Source organism: Marmota flaviventris, chromosome 6 (genome assembly GCF_047511675.1).
Source record: "Marmota flaviventris isolate mMarFla1 chromosome 6, mMarFla1.hap1, whole genome shotgun sequence".
NCBI classification, from domain to species: domain Eukaryota; kingdom Metazoa; phylum Chordata; class Mammalia; order Rodentia; family Sciuridae; genus Marmota; species Marmota flaviventris.
Genome location: NC_092503.1, coordinates 100,721,692 through 100,741,551, shown reverse-complemented (window position 1 = coordinate 100,741,551; position 19,860 = coordinate 100,721,692). Strand labels below are relative to the sequence as shown.

The window sequence follows — 19,860 nt, the reverse complement described above, 5'->3', positions numbered from 1 at the left end:
AAAAAATCTAATATGGCTCAGAATGTGGTTTAAGGTGTACTCCCATGTTAGGCATATCTATCTAGTAATAACATTACAAATATCATAACCATTGTTTCCATGGTCATGTTTGAGCAGTTTTGAGGTACCAAATGGTGACAGTACAGAGTAGAAACTATAATTTATTTTGTCTGTGATATTCAGTATATGGGGTAATATCTTAAACTGGTAACTGTTGAGATGTTGTATTAAACTGCCTAATGTCCCAAAAAGACAATGTTTCAGCAATAAAATTTATATTAAGTTCTCAAAACATTTTATGTATTTTAAGAAGATAGGTTTTGCTTTAAAAATGACAATTTATACCACAGAACTGCACATGATACACTTCAGGGGAAGTTTAAATTTCTAGAAACCAAAATAAACATGGCCTCACCCTGACCTGGGCTTCTGCTGGCATGCTAGACTAAAACTTTAGCTTACAGAGTAGGCTGCTTTTTATTTACAACATATTAATCTCAATTTTAACACTGCATAAAAATCAATGATTTTCTCATATGATTAGCATATATGATATGGTATAACTTCCTTGAAGCAGTATGTTGGCCCACACAGAGAAGACATTCTTCACATGCCTAGATTAGTAATATAAGGCTGATGTGAAAAATGTCAAAACTTTCAAAAGAGTCAAAGAAAATAGTTGCAAGGAAGATTGTGGTGAATCTCACAGAGAGCAGAAAACAGCACCCTTCACTAACGAAACAAATTGTGCTGTCCATTATGTTAGCCACTAGGCACATGTGGTGAGATTTTAGAATAATTAACATAAACCAAAAGTAAGAATTCAATTCTCTAGTTCCTATTGGACAGTGCAGAGTAAAACATTTCTATTGCTGCAGAAAACTGTACTGGACAGCACTGGACTAAAACTCAAGAGAAACCACAGCTCTGGGATTAATTTTATCTGGACACACTAATGCAATTGGCTTGGACATACTGATGTTGGCACAGAGGAAATACTTGAATGTAGATCTGCCTTTTCATGCTTTACAGATGGCACGAGACATTTATTTTCTGTGCTTCTTTGGATAATTTAATTGTTAAGACTATACCTCTAACATATGTTATGTTTTGATTTTCTGATACATAAAACTGCAGTATTCCTACCTTATTTTGAACCTAACCAGTCTTCTCACAGAAACCGACCTCAGAAAAGGCAGGACATTGAATTAACAATGTGATAAGATGCTTGTTGTGGTCACCAGCATGATGCAGGCACTCTGCAATTTAGAAACTTAATTAAAACCTTCTATCACATCTTACAAAGGCAGCATCAGGGCCCCATTCAGGAACTGTATCTGGAGTTTATAGCAGATTCTACCAACAGAGTAATTATAACTTGCTTCAAACAGGATTTAGAAGATTTAGCTTTGTTAATTAAACTCCTTCCCCACCATATATGTATGGAATCATGCTATGGGATGAAAAATCTTGAAGAGGTAGTCAGGGCTCCTGGCTTGGGGCTGATTTTGACCGGCTACCTGCTGCCTGGGAAGAGGTCAGCACAGGCTACATAGCTTTCAAGTGAGGTCAGCCTGATTTTCTTATAAAGGGCTCATCCTGCATCTGCCTTTTCACAGGGCTCGCCTGCCAGCAGAAGATTAGCTGAGAAGGCTGCAGTCACATTACTAAACTTGTTAGCATTTGTCCTGTGGACCGAGAAATTTACCAAGTACATTCAATAGTCTCATTTTGAGAGTGCTGGCATTTCACTGAGAATCACTAACCATCTGGTAATGAAAAATGCTGAGGTCTGCATCTATGGTTCCAAGACACATTCACAGTATCATTAAAAAAAAAAAAATGGAAAGAAAAAGGTCACTTCCTGCATTACCACCATCGCTTCCTCTATACTTTCCACCCTCAACCTCATCTCTGGTTGGAGCCTATTAAAACAGTCACAGAGCTCTTTTCCTTACTATCTGGGTAGCCATGTGTGAGGGAGCAGTAAAGGTGCAGCAATCCATTTGAACCCTGGTACCTTCTAAGTGCTTCAGTTTTTTCTTTTATAAAATAAAAACAATACCTCCCCTGGAGAGTAATACATAAAACACGCATTTGCCAGTGGTTATTATTTACTAGCTCTAGTGCAGTGACACTAACGGAGGCAAAATACTGTCTTGGAAGTGTTTTTAAAAGGCTAGTTATAATGCCTTAGTCGACCACAATGGATTGTGATCAATATTGGGAAAAAAATTGAGTAGAATAGAAATATCAGAATATGTCACTCATGGCAAAGGAAGTACTATTTCAAAAAAAAAAAATCTGTTTCACACAGCATTTGTTTTAGGTGCACTGACTGGTCTTAGTAAAAAAAAATGAAAGTTACTAGAGTGAAATACTGAAAGTTACTTAACTTGGAAACTAACTGCAGTCAGCCAGTCTCAGGGTCCTTCACTGCAGATAAGTCATGCCCCTCCTGACACTCTTAAATGGCTAACAGTAGACCAAAATAAACCCCAGCAATCCTTTCTGACAGCATAGGGCCAACCTCCTCAGCCTCCTTTTCAACCCCTCCTCACCCAGCTGCAGCACATTGGCCTTTTTGTTTCTCTAGCAAACACTGCAGGGCCTCTGAAGCACTGCTGTTCCCTCTGCCAGAAAGATTTTACCTTAGCCCTTCAGAGAGCTGGCTGCTCAAATGCCACTTCTTCAGAGAGACTTTTGCTGACTTCACAACACTGATTCCTACCCCTGAGGAGAGCCACCAACACTAGTACCAAATGGATTACCTACTCTGAATTGCCAGGAAGGTCATTTTATTCAAGTGCACTGTCTTGTCACCCAAGGTTAATCTCAGGAGTATGATCTTCTAAAAAAACACCCATATAGGTGGAAAACTTTCTAAAATTGATTACATTCCCTTCTGCTATCAATAAGAAGATACTAAACATACTTTCACTTTTTATTAGGACTTCAGACTTCATTGGCAATTTCATTTCTTTTTTTTTTTTAGTTGTAGACAATACCCTTATTTATTTATTTTTATGTGGTGCTGAGGATCAAAGCCAGGGCCTTGCACTGCACATGCTAGGCGAGCATGCTCCCGCTGAGCCACAACCCCAGCCTTATTTCTTTAACTATAGAGTTTAAACACCACAAAACCCTTGCAGCAGCCACAGCTACTGTTTTTTGCAGCTGCTCTCAGAATTGGTTCCTTTCATTTTTGTCTCAATCTTGAGCTGAGGAACTAGATGACCAAGGCTGCAAGAACTGTGTATAAAGTATCCGGGTAAGGGCTGTAGATATGCAGGAACCTTAGGCTTACAGGACTTATGTTTACTTCCTAATTCTTGCTTTATTGGAGTAGAAGAGTCAACAGATCATAACCCCTACACCTAACACCACCATGGCAGGCCAGAGTGTTCCCATGCTCGGCATGGGGAGAATGGTTAAAAAGTGTACTGGATAACAATACAGCTTCTAAGCACCTGATTTGGGTGAACACATGAATATTTAGAGAGGGATATGAATGAAGCTCATCCATAGAACCACTTTAGCTTACAGTTCTCAGAGAACACACTTACTGAGATTTTTTTTTTTAATGTTAACTTTCTAGTGTTTAAGGCAAGCTGCAATCCCTAACTCTTTCAAACACTTCAGAGAGGTACTAACCAGCTTTCACAGGTATTCCAAAGACCTTTCCTATCTTTGTGAAATCCAAGCTCCTGACACCTGTGGTTAATCCAAATGGGGCAGAATCACTTCCCAGATTCTTAATAATTTCGAGGAAAGACCATGGAGTCTCGCACCTTACGGTTTTGCTTTAATTCTGCTAAATCAGCATTGGTTCAGAATCTAAGGAATTAACTGAATCCAAAGAACAACAAAGATCTGGCAGGATTCAGTCTCTATGAACAGTTATGTAATCAGGAACATCTGGTTGGGGGGATTGGGGTTGTAATCTTATTGTGGAAATCAGTTCAACGACTAAATCCTGACCATAACAGTCACAAATACCTAAGAACATAGAAAGTTCTCTGAAGAACACACAACATGAACTCTCTACGAATAGACCAATCCAGATGACCAATTTTCTGGTTACCTATGAAAATATATCAAAAACAAACACTTAGGGCTGAGGATATAGCTCCATGGTAGAGGGCAATCCCCAGCACCACAAAACACACACACACACACAACCAAAAATAATTAAATAACCCCCCCCCCAAAAAAAAAAAAAAACAAAAAACTCCAGAACAAACCCCTCTTAACTAGAGGGTTAAGGCTTAATATCTTCTTAATGTCTGGGAAATAACCTTTAAGTGGAGATTCAGGAGTATCATTCTAACTAAGTTTTGCTCCATCCCAAGTCATTAATAACTGGCAACTGGCAACTCCAGGGGCTACATTTTAGTTCTCATTCTACCCATCCTCTTGAAAATGCCACCATTCTTCCAGTACACGGCGTCCTCAAGATCCCATGCTATATTCCTGTTCCTTAAGTGTATAGTCACTAGGGTTCTGAGGCACTTTGTATGGGTTACCTCACCCTCACCCTCCTTCTTGCTATTTATTTATTTATTCACTACTAGGAATTGAACCCAGAGGCACTTTTTAACCACCACCTTCAAGTTTGTGGCTGCCAAACCCACACAGTTAACTCAGATGTGCTCTAGCTCCCTTTCCTCATTGTGCACCTGGTATTTCTACTGCATAAAAAAGACAGGCTCCAAGGGCTTTAAACCAGCATGTGCACTCTAGTTCCCCCAGGAACTATTCCTACAGGTATTCCTGTGATCATCTACACTAGAAACCTGGATGAGAGGACCCACTCCAGTGCTGGGTCCTCCCGAGTAGTTTTTTTAACATGCAAAATTCTTTCTCTGGAGCCTTAGGCCAGACTCTTTTTTTCTCTGCTAGCAAAGATTACAACCTGCATTGTGGGCTTCTTATCTCTGTGTCTCCTAAACCATTTTTTACTACCAAAATGAACTACAAGAAACATCTTTCTACCATTTGGGGATTTAGAATACTGTGTCTCCCAATATGGCCTATTATAAAGTACCTTAACTAGCCTGGATTCAATGTGCCTTTCTTGCCTCAACCTCTAGCCATTTCCTATTCTCTGCTTTGGCCCTATATCAAAGCAATACTAATTGACACTCCATCAACTCCAGGCACCTTCACAGTCACACATTTGGTAGGTCCTTTCCTGACCTTCTTAACCTTCCTTTCAGATTCCAACAGAAGGGCCTCTCCATGTACAAGTCTTAGGATCTCTACCTACTGAGCAAATTCCTCCTTTCCTCCCTCCCTTTTGTCCCCATTTGTCTTCCCCCCACCCCAGCCACTGAATTCTTCAAGGGCAGAGAGCTTCTCTCTTCAATCTTATGATCTAGCACAGGAAGTATTCAATATATAGGAAGTACTCAATAAATACTTCTTAATTTAAAAGTTATCCATCATAAGAATAAACCCTTTAGTATTTTGCCATACATGAATAAAGTTTAAGTATCAGCTTCTGGAGGAAACAGTTTACACCATTTTGCTTGTTACAAAAAAACTGTGAGAATCAAATAGGTTTATTTAGAAAGACAAAGAAAAAAATTTCTAGAAATTTAACCTCTATAGCTTTATATTTAAGATTACTTTTTCAATTGTCATTAAAGCATATTACTTCAAGAGAAATACTAACATCCAATAGGTGATGTGCAAAAAAAATGTATTCTACCAGTTCACATATGCATTTCCTGATATTTTATAATTTATATGGAGTTTAGGGCATTCTGAAGCAGCTACAATGCTAAAAGCATTTGCCTAGCATGTGCAAGGCTCTGAGTTCAATTCCCAGCATTGGAAAAAAAAAAATTTTTTTTAAAGAACTATAAAATTGTCAAAAGACAAAAATGTATGTGTAAGCATGCAATTCAAAATCAAATGATAGGCATTTTAAAAATCAGTCTTACAGATGAGGAAATTGTAGCCCAAAGAATTTTAGTTTTAGCCAAGCACAGTGGTGTATGCCTGTAATCCCAGTGACTCAGAAGGCTGAGGCAGGAGGATTGCAAGTTCAAGGTCAGCCTTAGCAACCTCACCCTCCTCCTTGTTTTTTATTCATTTATTTATTTACTACTAGGGATTGAACCCAGAGGCACTTTTTAACCACCACCTTCAAGTTTGTGGCTGCCAAACCCACATAGGCAACTCAGATGTTGCTCTAGTCCCTCTCCTCACTTGGTGAGACCCTGTCTCAAAACAACACAAAACAAAAGGGTTGGGGATATGGCTCAGTGGTAAAGTGAAAAAAAATTAGTTTTGTATCTAAGATCTCACAGTTATTTGGGAACTATTTGGGGGAGACCCAGGATTTTGACTCTCATTTCAGACTAAAGCCATTCAAAAAATATATACAAACTTATAAGTAATTATGCTCTTACCAAATAGTCATACAACAAATGATAACAGTAATACTAAATATCAAACATTAATAGCACAAAAGCAAATAAAATCTGACTAGGAAAACTTGACTAAACCTTGGTTGTTGGCAGGTGTCTTATAACAACAGGACTAATAGCTTTTGGGCAAAGACAAAGGAGAACAGAGATGAAAAGATAATAGAAAAAGTGAGAAAAACATCCTCTTCCAATCAAGATGGAATAAGGGGAACCAAAATTTACTCTCCCACCTGAAACAACAATAAAAGAAAGAAGAGGGAGAAAGAGATAAAATTTAAAATAATTGTTTTAAAGACACTGAAAATCAGATAACAAAGGACAGAGATCCTTGGGTTAGGGTGAAAAAAATTAAGTGAGCCCTACAAATGCCCCAAACTCACTGCTTGAAAAGAGACTCTAGGTCATGGACAGGGAAGTAGGCAGAGTCTAGTGGACTCCCTAAAATTGAAAAGATAAAGCTGGAAGTATGGGGAAATTGAGTCGACTATAGTTCATGGGAAAGGCTACTGGAAAGAAGAGAATGATACAGAGAACTCCAGAGATAAGCAGAATTTCTCCTGAAGTATTCAGTAGTAAATCAACTACTGAAATGGGACCTTAGTACCCCATATCAGGGCAAGGTATGTCCTCACCAGCAATATAAATCATAATTCAGGCATTCTGAGTAGAGTACTCAGAAACAGCCCTAAACCTAGACTTCTCTGAATCTGCATAATAAACTGTAAATGCAACTCCTGAAAGGAACAAAGTTTAAGAATACTTACAGAATAAACAAATATCAAGTATACAACAAGGTAAAATTCACAATGTCTAGCATCCAATCAGTGATTGAATGCATGTATACCATTGTTCAAAGATGCAGAGAAACATCCTTGAAATGAAGAGAAAAAAATCAACCAATTGCACCTGACCTGAAATGACAAAGATGATAGAATGAGCAGCCAATGCCATTAAACACAGTTGAGAACTGTACATGTTTAAATAAGTGAATTTAGGGTCACTGGGTAGAAGACAAATACACAAAGTCAATATTATTCTAACAGACCAGCAAAGAAATTAATGAGAAATTGAAATTTTTAAAAAATAATTTACAAACATTTATGATAGAATCAAAACACATGAAACACTCAAGGAGAAATATGACAAAAAAGATGTTAAAAGACCTACCCCTGAAAACTACAAATCACTGCTGAGAGAAATTAAAGGAGATAGGTGGAAAGACTTACTTGTTAATAGGAAGACTCAATATTATTAAGATATTAATCTATAAATTCAAGGCAATCCCATCAAGGTTTGTGGATTTTTTGTTGTTGTTGCTGTTTTTGGTAGAAGTAGTCAATTTGGTTCTAAAATTCATGTAGAAATGCTCAAAGTGTCTAAAAAAATCAAACCAGTTGGAAAAAGAACAAAGTTGGAGAGTTGACCCTCTCTGATCTCATGACTTCTTATAAAGCCATAGTGATTAAAAGAGTGTGCCTACTGGCATAAAGACAGACAATTAGGTCAATGGAATAGTACAGAGTCCCAAAATAAATCCATACATACACAGACAACCAATATTGAACAAAGGTGTAAAGATAATACACCTTGAAAGTGAGGAAAGGATAGACTTTTAAACAGAAAATTCTGGAGCAACATGCAAACAAAACCTTTAGCACACCATTTTGCACCAGGAACCAATATATACATATATAAAATATACATATACATACATAGAGTTTATATATATATATATATATATATATAATATATATATATATATATATATATATATATATATATATATATATATATATAAATATATATATATATATATATATATATATATATATATATATATATATATAAACTATATCTTAAAATGGACTAGAGAACTAATGTAAAACCTAAAGTTATAATACTTCTTGAAGAAAGCACAGGAGAACATCTTTGCAAACTTAGATTAGGCAAAGATTAATCTTTAGATACCATACCAACAGTATAACCCCACAAAGAACAAATGGGTGAACTGGAATTCAACAAAATAAACTTCTATTCTTCAAAATATACTATTAAGAGAATGAAAACGGACTGGCAAAAAAAATTTGCAAAGCATGTATCTGAAACGGCATCCAGAACATACACAGAACTCTTAAAATGGAATAGTTTGAAAAGAACTCAAAGAGACAAATGTTTTTAACATGCTCCACAAGACAGAAGGCATTAACTACATGAAAAGATAATCAACATCATTGGTCTTTAGGGAAATGCATATTCAAAATACAAGGGGCTGGGGTTGTGGCTCAGTGGTAGAGTGCTCACTTCGCACCGGTGCGGCCCTGGATTCAATCCTCAGCACTATATAAAAATAAATAAATAAAAATATTATGTCCAACTACAACTAAAAAATAAATATTTAAAAAAATACAATGAAATACCACACACAACTAATGGAATGTCTAAAATTAATGAGACTGCCTATACCAAGGATGTAAATGAACTGGAACTGGCATACCTTGCTGTTAAGAATGCAAAATGGTACAACCACTTTAGAGAAGTTTAGTAATTTCCTTAAAAAGTTAAAATACACATCTTGTAGGTAATAAAACAAGGAAAGAATACGTCCATACAAAGACTTATAAGCTAATGTTCTTTTATTCGTAATAGCTAAAAATTAGACCCAACACAAATGGCAAATAAACAAATGGTGGTATATCCATAGAATAGAATATTACTCAGCAATTAAAAGGAATAAACTACTGAACGATACAACATGGATAAATTTCAAAATATTCAGAGTTAAAAGCCAGACCATTCAGGCTGTCATATGCCTGTAGTCCTAGCTACTTGGGAAACTCGAAACAGGAAGATTGCTTAATCCCAGAAATTTGGAGCTGGCCTGGGCAATATAGTAAGACTGTTTCGAAAAAAGAAAAAGTAAAGAAAAGTCAGATTGAAAGTATACTGTAAGAGTTCCTAGATAAAAAATTCTAGGAAATGCAAACCAAGCTACAGTGATTGAGAGCAGATATGAGGTTGCCAGAGAGTAGGGAGAGGGAAGAATTAAAAAGGGGCAAAGACATTTTTGAAGATAATGGATATGTTCATCTTGACACATACACACTTGTGTATCAAAACTTACTGATGCTGGTGATATGGTTCAGTGGTAGAGCACATGTTTAGCATGTGTAAGGCCCTGGGTTCAATCCCCCAGGCACCAAAAACCAGAAACTTATCAGATAGTTCATTTAAATAAAGGTAGTTTATTTTCTGTTAATTATACCTTAATAAAGCTGTTAAGATTTAAAAAAAAAAATGGTTATATTAAATGTCAAACAGAGTACTAATTAGCAAACTCATTAGGATGCCAGCAATATCAGTAATGGCCATATAGTTTTCTATCTTTAATAATACTTTCAGATGCCTTATATATACAAATTCTGATATTAGAGGTTCAGTTAATATTGTGACATCTTTTCTAAAAATATACGGTCTTAATGAAGCAAGTTTATGTTTCAAAATGGTGAGTCAGAGTACTGATAAATGAATACAGTGCTAAAACTTCTTCCTTCTTTTTCCTTTCTTTCTTTCCTTCCTTTCTTCCTTTGTGGTGGTGCTGCAAACAAACCCAAAGCCTTCTACATGCTAGGCAGGCAGGCACTCTGCACTGAGCTACACTCTGTTCTTACCTCTTCTAGAGAGTAGGGACTTCACATGGAGAAATTCAACAGGGATATGGTGGAGAAGGAACCCCCTACTTATCCTGGGAATTGAACATAAGGCCTCCAGAACACAAGGCAAGTGCTCTACCACTGAGCTACATCACCTCTACAAACTGGCCACACCTGTTCATCACATTTACACCACCAAAATGCACAGAGAGATTCACACAATTAATGAATACAAGTTTTTCAAGGCACTTTCTAAAAGTGGCACTGAAAGAAGACTCACAGGGCTGGGATTGTGACTCAGTGGTAGAGCGCTTACCTGACACATGTGAGGCCCTGGGTTCGATCCTCAGCATCACATATAAATAAATAAAATAAAGGTATAGTGTCCACCTACAACTAAAAAAAAAAGGCTCACAAACACCTGAAATGAGTTCCTTTAGCCTTTCTGTCTCTCAAGCACCACCTACATGCACACATTTGCCATGGACATAGGAATTTCTGGGATGCTATGGAAAAGCTTAGTGCCTCAGAGACTTAGTGAAGGACTAAGTAACTCAGTGAGACCATGTCTCTAAATAAAATATAAAACCCCTGGGTTCAACCGCAGTACCAAAAAAAAAAATGAACTGTATGTTTTAAATGGATGTACATTAATTTCATACTCAATAAAGTTGGGTTTAAAAAGAAAATACAAAATTTATAAAACACAAAAAGAATACTAAAGCAACAACAAAATTGAGATGAATACCAAAACTCACAGTCAAGGTCACATTTAAGGCAAGTTTAAAATTTCAACCTTAGGGGTGGATGTAGTTCAGTGGGACAGCACTTGCCTAGTGTTCTAGAGGCCCTGAGTTTGATCCCCAGCATGGGGGTAGGGGCAAGGAAGGAACAGGGGATCTGTTATGGCTTATATATGAGGTGTCTCCCAAATGCTCTTGCGTGAGACAATGCAAGAAAGTTCAGAAGCGAAATGATTGTTTTATGAAAGCCTTAATCTAACCTAATCTAATCAGTGGATTGATCCTCTTCAATGTATGTATTAACTGGGTGGTAACTATAGGCAGGTAGGGTGTGACTGGAGGAGGTAGGTCATTGAGAACATGCCTTTGGGGTATATACTTTGTTCAAGGTGAGCAGAACACTCTGCTTCTTGATTGGCATGTCCAGAGTGGCTTTCCTCTACCATATCCTTCTGCCATGGTGTTCTGCCTCACCTTGGGCCCACAGCAATGGAGACAGAGGTCTATAGACTGAGACCTCTGAAATTTTAAGTGCCAAATAAACTTTTCCTCCTCTAAAATTGTTCTTATCCAGTTTTTTGGTCACAGAGACAAAAACAGCCAACTAAAAAAGACCTTAGCTTCAATTCCTTATATATACACAAAGGATCAGTTATATGGTTTTCTAACTTTAAAAAAGGAACCTCTTGTTGCTGGTTGCTATGGCAATTTAGCGAGACCCAGTCTCAAAATAAAAAAGGGCTAAGGATATAGCTCAGTGATAGAGCACTCCTGGGTTCAATCCCCAATACCACCACCACCAATAAAAAAAAAAAAAAAAAAAAAACACCAGAAGGCTCCAAACAATGTCTGACTTTTTTTCCCCCTAGATTTCACCACTGTTTGGATGAGGTCAATAAAGGCTGTTGAATCCAGGTCCTGTGATGGCCAAAGGAGACATAAAGATGAAACAATTTTCTTTTTGTAATACAGAATATACAATGAAAATACAGAAGAAACCTAAATCTTTGTGATGCTTATTAACAAATAATTCATATCCAATATCTTATTCTAAGAAGTCAATCTAGGGGGTTGGGGCTGTAGCTCAGTGGCAGAGTGCCTGCCTAGCACATATAAAGCACTGGGTTTGATCTTTTAGAGCACCACATAAAAATGAAATAAATAAAGTAAATATATACATAAAAAGTCACTCTAGATTTTGAAATGCAATTTAGAAATTCCATAAAAAATTACTAATGAAAAAATAATTAGGGTTGGGATTGTAAATGCTTGCCTGGCACATGTGGGGCACTGGGTTCAATCCTTAGCACCACATAAAAATCAAATAAATAAAATAAAGGTATTGTGTCTATCTACAACTAAAAATATTTTTTAAAAAATATTATATCTGCTGTGCAAAAATTCAGTTAATTGGGAAAAAAAGCCCATAAACATGAAAAGCTTCATTCCCCAATGACCATGGCTATTTAAGTGAGATACACTAGGGCTGGGAATATAGCCCTGAATGAACAAGTTTCTGGGTTCAATCCCCAGCACCACAAAAAAGAAAAAAAAAAGAAGAAGAAGCAAATGAGATACACAGGTTATACTTAAATTCCCAAGTAACTATACACTGTATTTTCCTCTCCAGATTCATATGGACTTTCCTGTCAACTAGAAGACAGTTTACCTTCTTGCCTTTGAGAACCATTACATTTGGCTTAAAAACTAGAAAAATAACATTCATTTGTACATGCCGTCTTCTGATACCTTTACAACGTTATACTTTATAAACTCTGTAAAAGATTTGATAAAAATCTCATATATTCTAAAACCTGATATAAAGTGTTTAAGAAATGGACGTGGAATCAGACAATTTCAATTCTGATGTCTCTTCTACTAGGTAGTTGAAAAGGCCTGGGAGACAGCTAACACCTACTACCAGTGTGATTAGGAACAATAGAGAGGCAGATTTATTACCATATTTATATCACAGATCTCTTAGATCAGTCTTTCAATGTGCCCATACCAAGTTATGAATAAAATATCTGAAAATTGTGTGTGAGCTATGCAAAAACAAGTGTTTATCCTTACTGATTGATTGATTTTTTGCATTAAAAAAAAAAAAGAAAAATCAGTGGCCTAAATACCCTTTCCATCATCAGCTATCCTGGAGTAATACAAGGTATCTTGTATTGGAGTTAGGACTTTTATTTCCCACTGTAAGAGCATAATACATAATAAGGTTCGGACCTATAATATTAAAGGTAAAACAGGCATCTGTATGCTGATTTGGGAATCTATGGACTTATAAGGTTCCCCTAGGAAAATACTTTTGAGTTCCCATAAGCCAGCATATATGGGTCTTCACAACACTATCCACTTTACCAGTGACTGGTTGTTGGCACCTTCAGGTGAATCTCAGAGTTAACATATTAGGGCTTAAAATATGTACATTATTAAAAACCTTCTTCAGAATGTAATTAATTAAACTATAAAAGCTGGAAGGGGTAAGAGAGTCCAACCCTCTCCTTTTCCAAATAAGGAAACTGAAGCTCTAGATTACACAGGGCATTTGGCAGACCTTGGACTAGAACACAAATGAACCCTAAATCCAGGGTTCTTTGTGGTATGAAGAAGTAAATAATGCTCTGGTAGGTAGGGCTCAGCATTTCTAAAGCTGAAGGCGCTCTTCCAACCATACCTACATTAAGTTTTAAGAGTTTTTGTTTGATTCTTTCCTTAAAAAAAAAAAAAAGCAAGCATGGCCCTATAAATGCAACAACAAACCATGAAAAGCAGCATTTGGTGTCAAGCCCATACACTACAACTTATCACATCCAAAACACTACTTTCTGTCTAGCAGGACCATCCCTCATCTCCAGGGGCCACACCACTCACCACACCTTTCTCTACTTTTATCTGCTCAGCCTATTTCTCAGGAACTTCCCAAGGCTTCTAACCCAGTCTTCAGAATTGTAGTCAGTACAGGCAATAGTGAGTTCCTGCTCTGTGCAAGGACTCATGCCAACCTCCAGCTTTTCCCATAGTGCTCACTTCAACAAGAAAGGCTTTCAAACTCCTTCACCTGTGAACCACAGTAAGAATTTACCTGCAATCTACCCTGTTTACACACTCTCAAAAAAGCAACTCAAAAGTTTGACATAATCTTACAATATATGATAAATTATTTTGTGTGTGTGGGTTTGGGTTTTTTCATTTTGTTTTTTTGGCAGTACTGGAGACTAAACTCCAGGATTGTTCTACCACACTGTACTATATTCCCAGCCCTTTTTATTTTTGAGACAGGACCTAGCTAAGTCTGTGATCCTCTTGAGATAGCCTTGAGCCTGTGATCCTCTTCCCTTAGCCTCCCCAGTAACTTGTAATTGCAGGCATGGGCAGCAATATTCTTCATACTATTCAATTTCATTTTCAAAATGTTTTGGTTGACAGAGATATTAGCGCTTCAGGGTTCACTGCAGCACTGTTCACAATGGCCAAGATGTGGGAACAATCTAAATATTCATCCTCAGAAGAATGGATAAAGAAAATGCAGTATATACGAACAACGGAATGTTATTTAGCCTTAAAAAAGGAACTCCTTCATTATGAGACAACTTGGATGACTGACCATTGAGAATATTATGCTAAGTAAAATAAATCTGTCACAGGACAAATAATGTATTATTTCACTTATATAAGATAGCTAAAATATCTAAACTCCTAGAATCAGAGAGTAGAATAGTGGTTGCCAAGGGCTAAGATGAGGGGAAAATGAAGAGTTGCTAATCCACAAGCATGATGTCTCCATTATGCAAGATAAACAAATTCTGCAGATCTGTAGGACATTGTTCCTGTAGTTAACAACACTTTACTGCATACTTAAAAATTGTTAAGAAGGTAGATTGCATGATAAGTGTTCCTATACAAAAATAAACAGTCTTGATTTTTTGAAGTTTTCAAAATTTCTCAACCCACTATGGATCATGGCCTCAGTGTGAAAAATAATCCTCTAACTCATAAGAGGTGATTACTTTGGTAAGAAGACGGAGGAATAGTTACAGGTATCGACAAATCCTTAGACATGAGATCCCCTAGGGAATGTCACACTTTCTCCCTGTCCATAAGATGGGAGTTGAAGGATATGGGGCATCACTAAAGTGACATTTCAGAAATAAAAAGTAGAGTGGAGCATTTTTTCTAACCATCCAGGCAAATTTCACAACTGTAATCCTTTCCCTGTGACAGGCTACCCATTTCCAACAGACGGGAACACTAGTCTTGAAAAATTTTATACTCCAACCAGAGAGGTGACAGAAAAATCTAATATAATAATAAGTGAGCAGATTTTTTTTTTTTTTTCATTTAAGATAACTTTTCAACCTCAAGTTTCTGTTAAACAGTCAACTCTCCACTCTGAAGGATGCAGATTTGTTAGTGGGGAGGGGTCAAAGGATTTTTTTTTAGGAAAAAATCTAAGGGATAGAAAAGATCATGAAATAAACAGAAAAATACTAGTTAAAGGAGAAGCAGTTCAAGTTTTTAAAAAGCAATCTGTAGCTTTGTATTTCATTTATTATATATAACAGATATCTGGAACATGAAATTTGAAGATCAAGTTTCAACAGTCACTAATGAAAGTTTTCATAGATCTTTGGCACATTCTAATGTAAGAGCAGGGCTATTCGGTCAGCTTATTAATCATGACAAACCATAAGTCTTAATTATTCAATATATGTGCACATCATCATCTTTTCAAGAAGTTTATTACCTGGCTGAAATGCTGTGCCCAATTTTCTCCCCTTTATAAAAGCAAAATACAAGTACACATTACTGCCACTCTTTTTCCCTTCTCTTCATCTTTTGGGGTAGGAAGGAGAAGCAAATCTCTCTCCATGAGTCTGCTGAAGTAGAGACATATGTATGTATCACATGTCAAGGCCCACACTTCACTCTTCTCACACCAGTTCATTCAACCACTACAAGTCACTTACAGTAGGTAGTTCTAAATGTTCTTTCTGCCAACAGGAGAAATACATCTCAAAACTTCTCCATGAATGGAGATAAGTAGGGAAGAGGGTTCTCCAGAGTGAGCTCCTGTGCTCCAACTGTGTTGAAAGTCTGTTGATACAGTTTTATCTGGGACAGTCACTACAAAGGTAGTCCTAATTTGATGTGAAACAGGCACAAGTAAAATTCTAACGTTTTATTGTTCAAAAATGACTAGTTGCACAAGTACCTGATACCAACCATACCAGGCACAAGGTTAAGTCCTAGAAAAACAGGTAAGCAAGAAGCATGGTGTCCCTCCTAAATAGCAGTCCCTCCTCCCAGGGCTGATATTTTCCTGTGATATGGAATACACAAATAAATGTATAAATGCAGATGTTGTAAAGAAATACTGAATTTTAGATTAAAACTGAAGAACTACCAAACACATTTTTTGTATCCTTTTTCTGTCCAAAGTGTGAGAGAACATTTTGTAGAAACAGGAATTACTAGTCATTATTACTTTTCTAATTTAAATCAGCAGAGTTATCTACCAATCTTAGAAACACGAAAAACTAACTTTTTGCAGTTAGGTACTCTGCATTGTTACGGCAGCACTTCCACACTGGGGCCAAGAGTGATAACAACACTGACCAGAAGATAAATTACAGGAGTAGCAAAACATCTACAGCAAGTGCCCAAACCATGATGCAAAACAGACACAGACTTCTCAAAAAGTCTTTTAATAATATGTACTGCATAGTAATGTTTTTTAAAAACAGGAAAGGCACAAAAAACTTTGGCAGAAAAGACTAAATGTAACAATTTTTAACATTGCTGCTTTCCAGATCATTCCAATAAATAATCTTTCAACACTGAAAATCTAAAGATTTTATCTCCAGGCAGAACACATGCTAAAGCGATGAATGGTGAAGTTTAGGTGCAGGACTCAGATCATCCTAGGAAAGCACTGAAGAATCATAACTTTGAAGACTTAAAACAATCCCACTTATGCTTAAACAGGAACCGAAGGTTCCTTCCTCCTTTAGGAAAACTGAGCTGTAACTTGTTCCAATTTATAGCTATAAAGTTGGCGGTTAAAGACAGATAAGTTTAACAAAAACACCTAGATGAGGTAGGGCTGTATGATGTAAGGATGTACATCCTTTAGACCTGACTTCTAAAAGCAAGAGGCCTCCTAGAACAATTTAGTCCCGTTCACATTAATCGCAAAGATGAATTTTGAGATGGAACAGTGGGTGGCGGTAGCCTTCAGTCAGCAGCTACACAAAACTTTTTTGTATACGTATATACACACACACACATGTATATACATACTTTTTCATGCTCACGTCTTCCCAGTACCCAATCCGCATTTCTTGAATGAAGGGGAAGGCTTAAATGAATGAATGAATGAATGAATGAATAAACGAACAAATGAGAGCTGGGGAGAGATGGGAGTCTGGCTAAGGGGCTCAGGCAGGGCCCCCAGGGCCCAGTGGCCCTGCACACCGGTCCGCAAGGGCAGAGGCAGCGCCGGGGCGCAGGACAGGGGACCGACAGAGATGGGCCGGGGATGAGGGTGCGGGTCCGGCCTGGCGGAACAAAGGAGCGCGGTGACCTGGCAGGGGCACCGGTCGCTGCACTCACCTCGTCGCCCCACTTGAGCACGTCCTTGTGCCGGTCCTTGACGGCGTGGTAGATGTGCAGGAACTGGAGGATCCCGTGCCGCCGCACGTGGTCGGCGTAGCGCTTGGTCTCCTCCCAGCTCAGAGGCGAGCCCTGGGACAGCAGCCCCATGGCCGCCCCCTCCTCCTCGAGCTGACGGTGGCAGTCGCTTGCTCCGGGCGCCGGGCGTGAGCCGGACACTCAGCGGTCCGCAGAAGGCGGCGGCTGCTCCACTCAGGGGGCGCCCTCCGGCCGCAGCAGACAGAAGGAGGGTCCTATCCGTTCTGGCTCCCGGCGCGGGGATCCCTGCCGCCCAGGTGACAGAGCCCGGGTCCGGTGCACCGCGCAGACAGAGGCAAAAGGCGGCAGGGCAGTCTCGGCGGCTCTCAGCCCGCTCCGACGATCGCCTGCTTCGGCTTTAAGTCGCCGGTGGCGGCTCCCGATTCTCGGTGCCGGTGTCCTGCACTGGCTTCTTCCTACTTGTGTCCAAAACCTGCGCCGCTGCGGAGCATGCCCAGTCTCCGCGTCCGCTGGCTCGCCGCTCCGGGACGTGATCCGACGTTCCGGATTTTATAGACTGCGGGCGAAGGCGGAGAAAGGAGGCGGTGCGATAAAGGGAGGCGTGGCTGAGAACCCGAGGGGTCGCTATGGGCTGCGGAGGAGGCGTGGCAGGCGTGGCTGGGACGGAGTCTAAGGCGGTGCTCTCGGGAGGCGGGGCGGGGAGAAGGGGAGGAGTTCAGAGAAGGGGAGGGGAGAGGGCGGAGTGACCCAGGCCTCAATTAAGCAAAACTTGATAGTTGAAGAAGATTGATTAAATGAATTAATGAAGAATACACCAGATTACTTTTTAGGTGGAAAAAGTCTCACACCTGTAAGAAGAGGGTGAGAGCGGCAGATATGTTGTGAAAAATATTAATTTGGGGAAGTCAGATGAAATACAAATACAAGTCTAGGTTCCACCACTTACTGACAAAAAACTTTTACCTGTTTAAGATTAAATTAATCATAACTTTTATGGAATCTTTAAGGATTTACATAGTGTAGATATGAATAGAGTTGATTGTCAATAAATCCACCTGGTTATCAGGAGGAATCAATTTGTCTACAAGGTTTTTGACACATGTATATATTTTCATTATTTGTGTATCCTCTATTTGATAACATATTTTCTAGATGGCACAGACACTATTCACTGCATCAAAAGGGGTTTTGTGAACATCTCCAGATAGACCATATGAAGGAACCATTTCCAGATTTATTCTCCATCCAAACCTAATATTTGTCCACCAAGTGATCACAGTGATGTTTACATGAGCTTATCACAGATATGGAAACTACTAGGAACAATTGAAGTTGCCACCTTGCCCCTAAGTAATTGTTCAATAAGTAGTGTTGACAGAAATTATATGACAGGTCAGGGGGAAAGTGTCAGCAACTAGATCATACATGTACTGAGGCCAGAAAGTGTGTATTTATTAGGCCCCCTTCTCTTAAACTATAGAATTAACATTTAATAAGCACTCAATTGCTGAATAACTGTATAACAGGAGTCTTCTTGCAGAGGTGGGAGACAAAGATACTGAAGGTCTGGCTGTGATTTTCACAGTGGGATAGGTGTATGTATGTGGGGGACCGTGTGCATAGGAAAGGTGATGTTTGAAATTAGGAGATGATATTTCAATTCCTAGAGTACAACTGGAATAAAAACCAAGGCTCTTTCTAAGTTTTCCTCAATCCATTCAACAACTACAGCTACTGTCCCAACTCCTTGTAATGCCCTCTCCACCAACCTCACCAGACCTGTGGATGGTCTTGGCTTTCTTTCTGCTCAGAATTTTCCAACCTCACGTATTTCTGCTCACCCGTTGATCCCAGTTACCTCTCTCTTTATTTTAGTTGAATTGTGCATGCCTATATTTGTAATAATGATGAATAATTTTAAAAATATTTAAAAAGAATTTTTAAAATGTCTACACTAGGTAGTGACTTCCTTTGGGATAAAGATGACTTATGCTTGGACATTTAATTCTAGGAAAGTGTCTAGTATACAGCAGGTGCCTAATAAGTGTTAATTTTTTGTGGAATGTTGAAAGTTGGGCTGGAAGAGAAACATGTTTCACCCATAGATTGAGGCATCTAAAAGACTATCTGATCATTCTCATAATCTCATCCTTTCATAGACCTACCTTTATCAACATGACAGCCATGGGCCATAGGTGGTAACTGAGCATCTAATATGTGGATAACATGACTGAAAACTTAACTTTTAGTTAATTTAAGTGATCTAAACATACTTTGAAAATTGGTATTTCATTTGGTAATTGGAAAACTTCAAATTTGGAACAAGCTAGGAATGTGAGTTCACTGAATTTTCAGTGTAAATTTTATGAA

At 38.4% G+C, this 19,860-nt stretch overlaps 1 protein-coding gene across 2 annotated transcripts in view; it reads right to left on the bottom strand.

The window, feature by feature from the left end:
• The window catches only part of Gclc (glutamate-cysteine ligase catalytic subunit), a 46,737-nt gene extending 28,737 nt beyond the window's left edge, over nt 1-18,000 (bottom strand). For both annotated transcript variants that reach the window (XM_027938284.2, XM_071613308.1), the window contains exon 1: nt 17,452-18,000. In XM_027938284.2, coding sequence (XP_027794085.1) covers nt 17,452-17,601 — 150 coding nt within the window. In that variant the 5' untranslated portion in view covers nt 17,602-18,000. The remainder of the gene's footprint in view (nt 1-17,451) is intronic.
• Nucleotides 18,001-19,860: the final 1,860 nt, after the last annotated feature.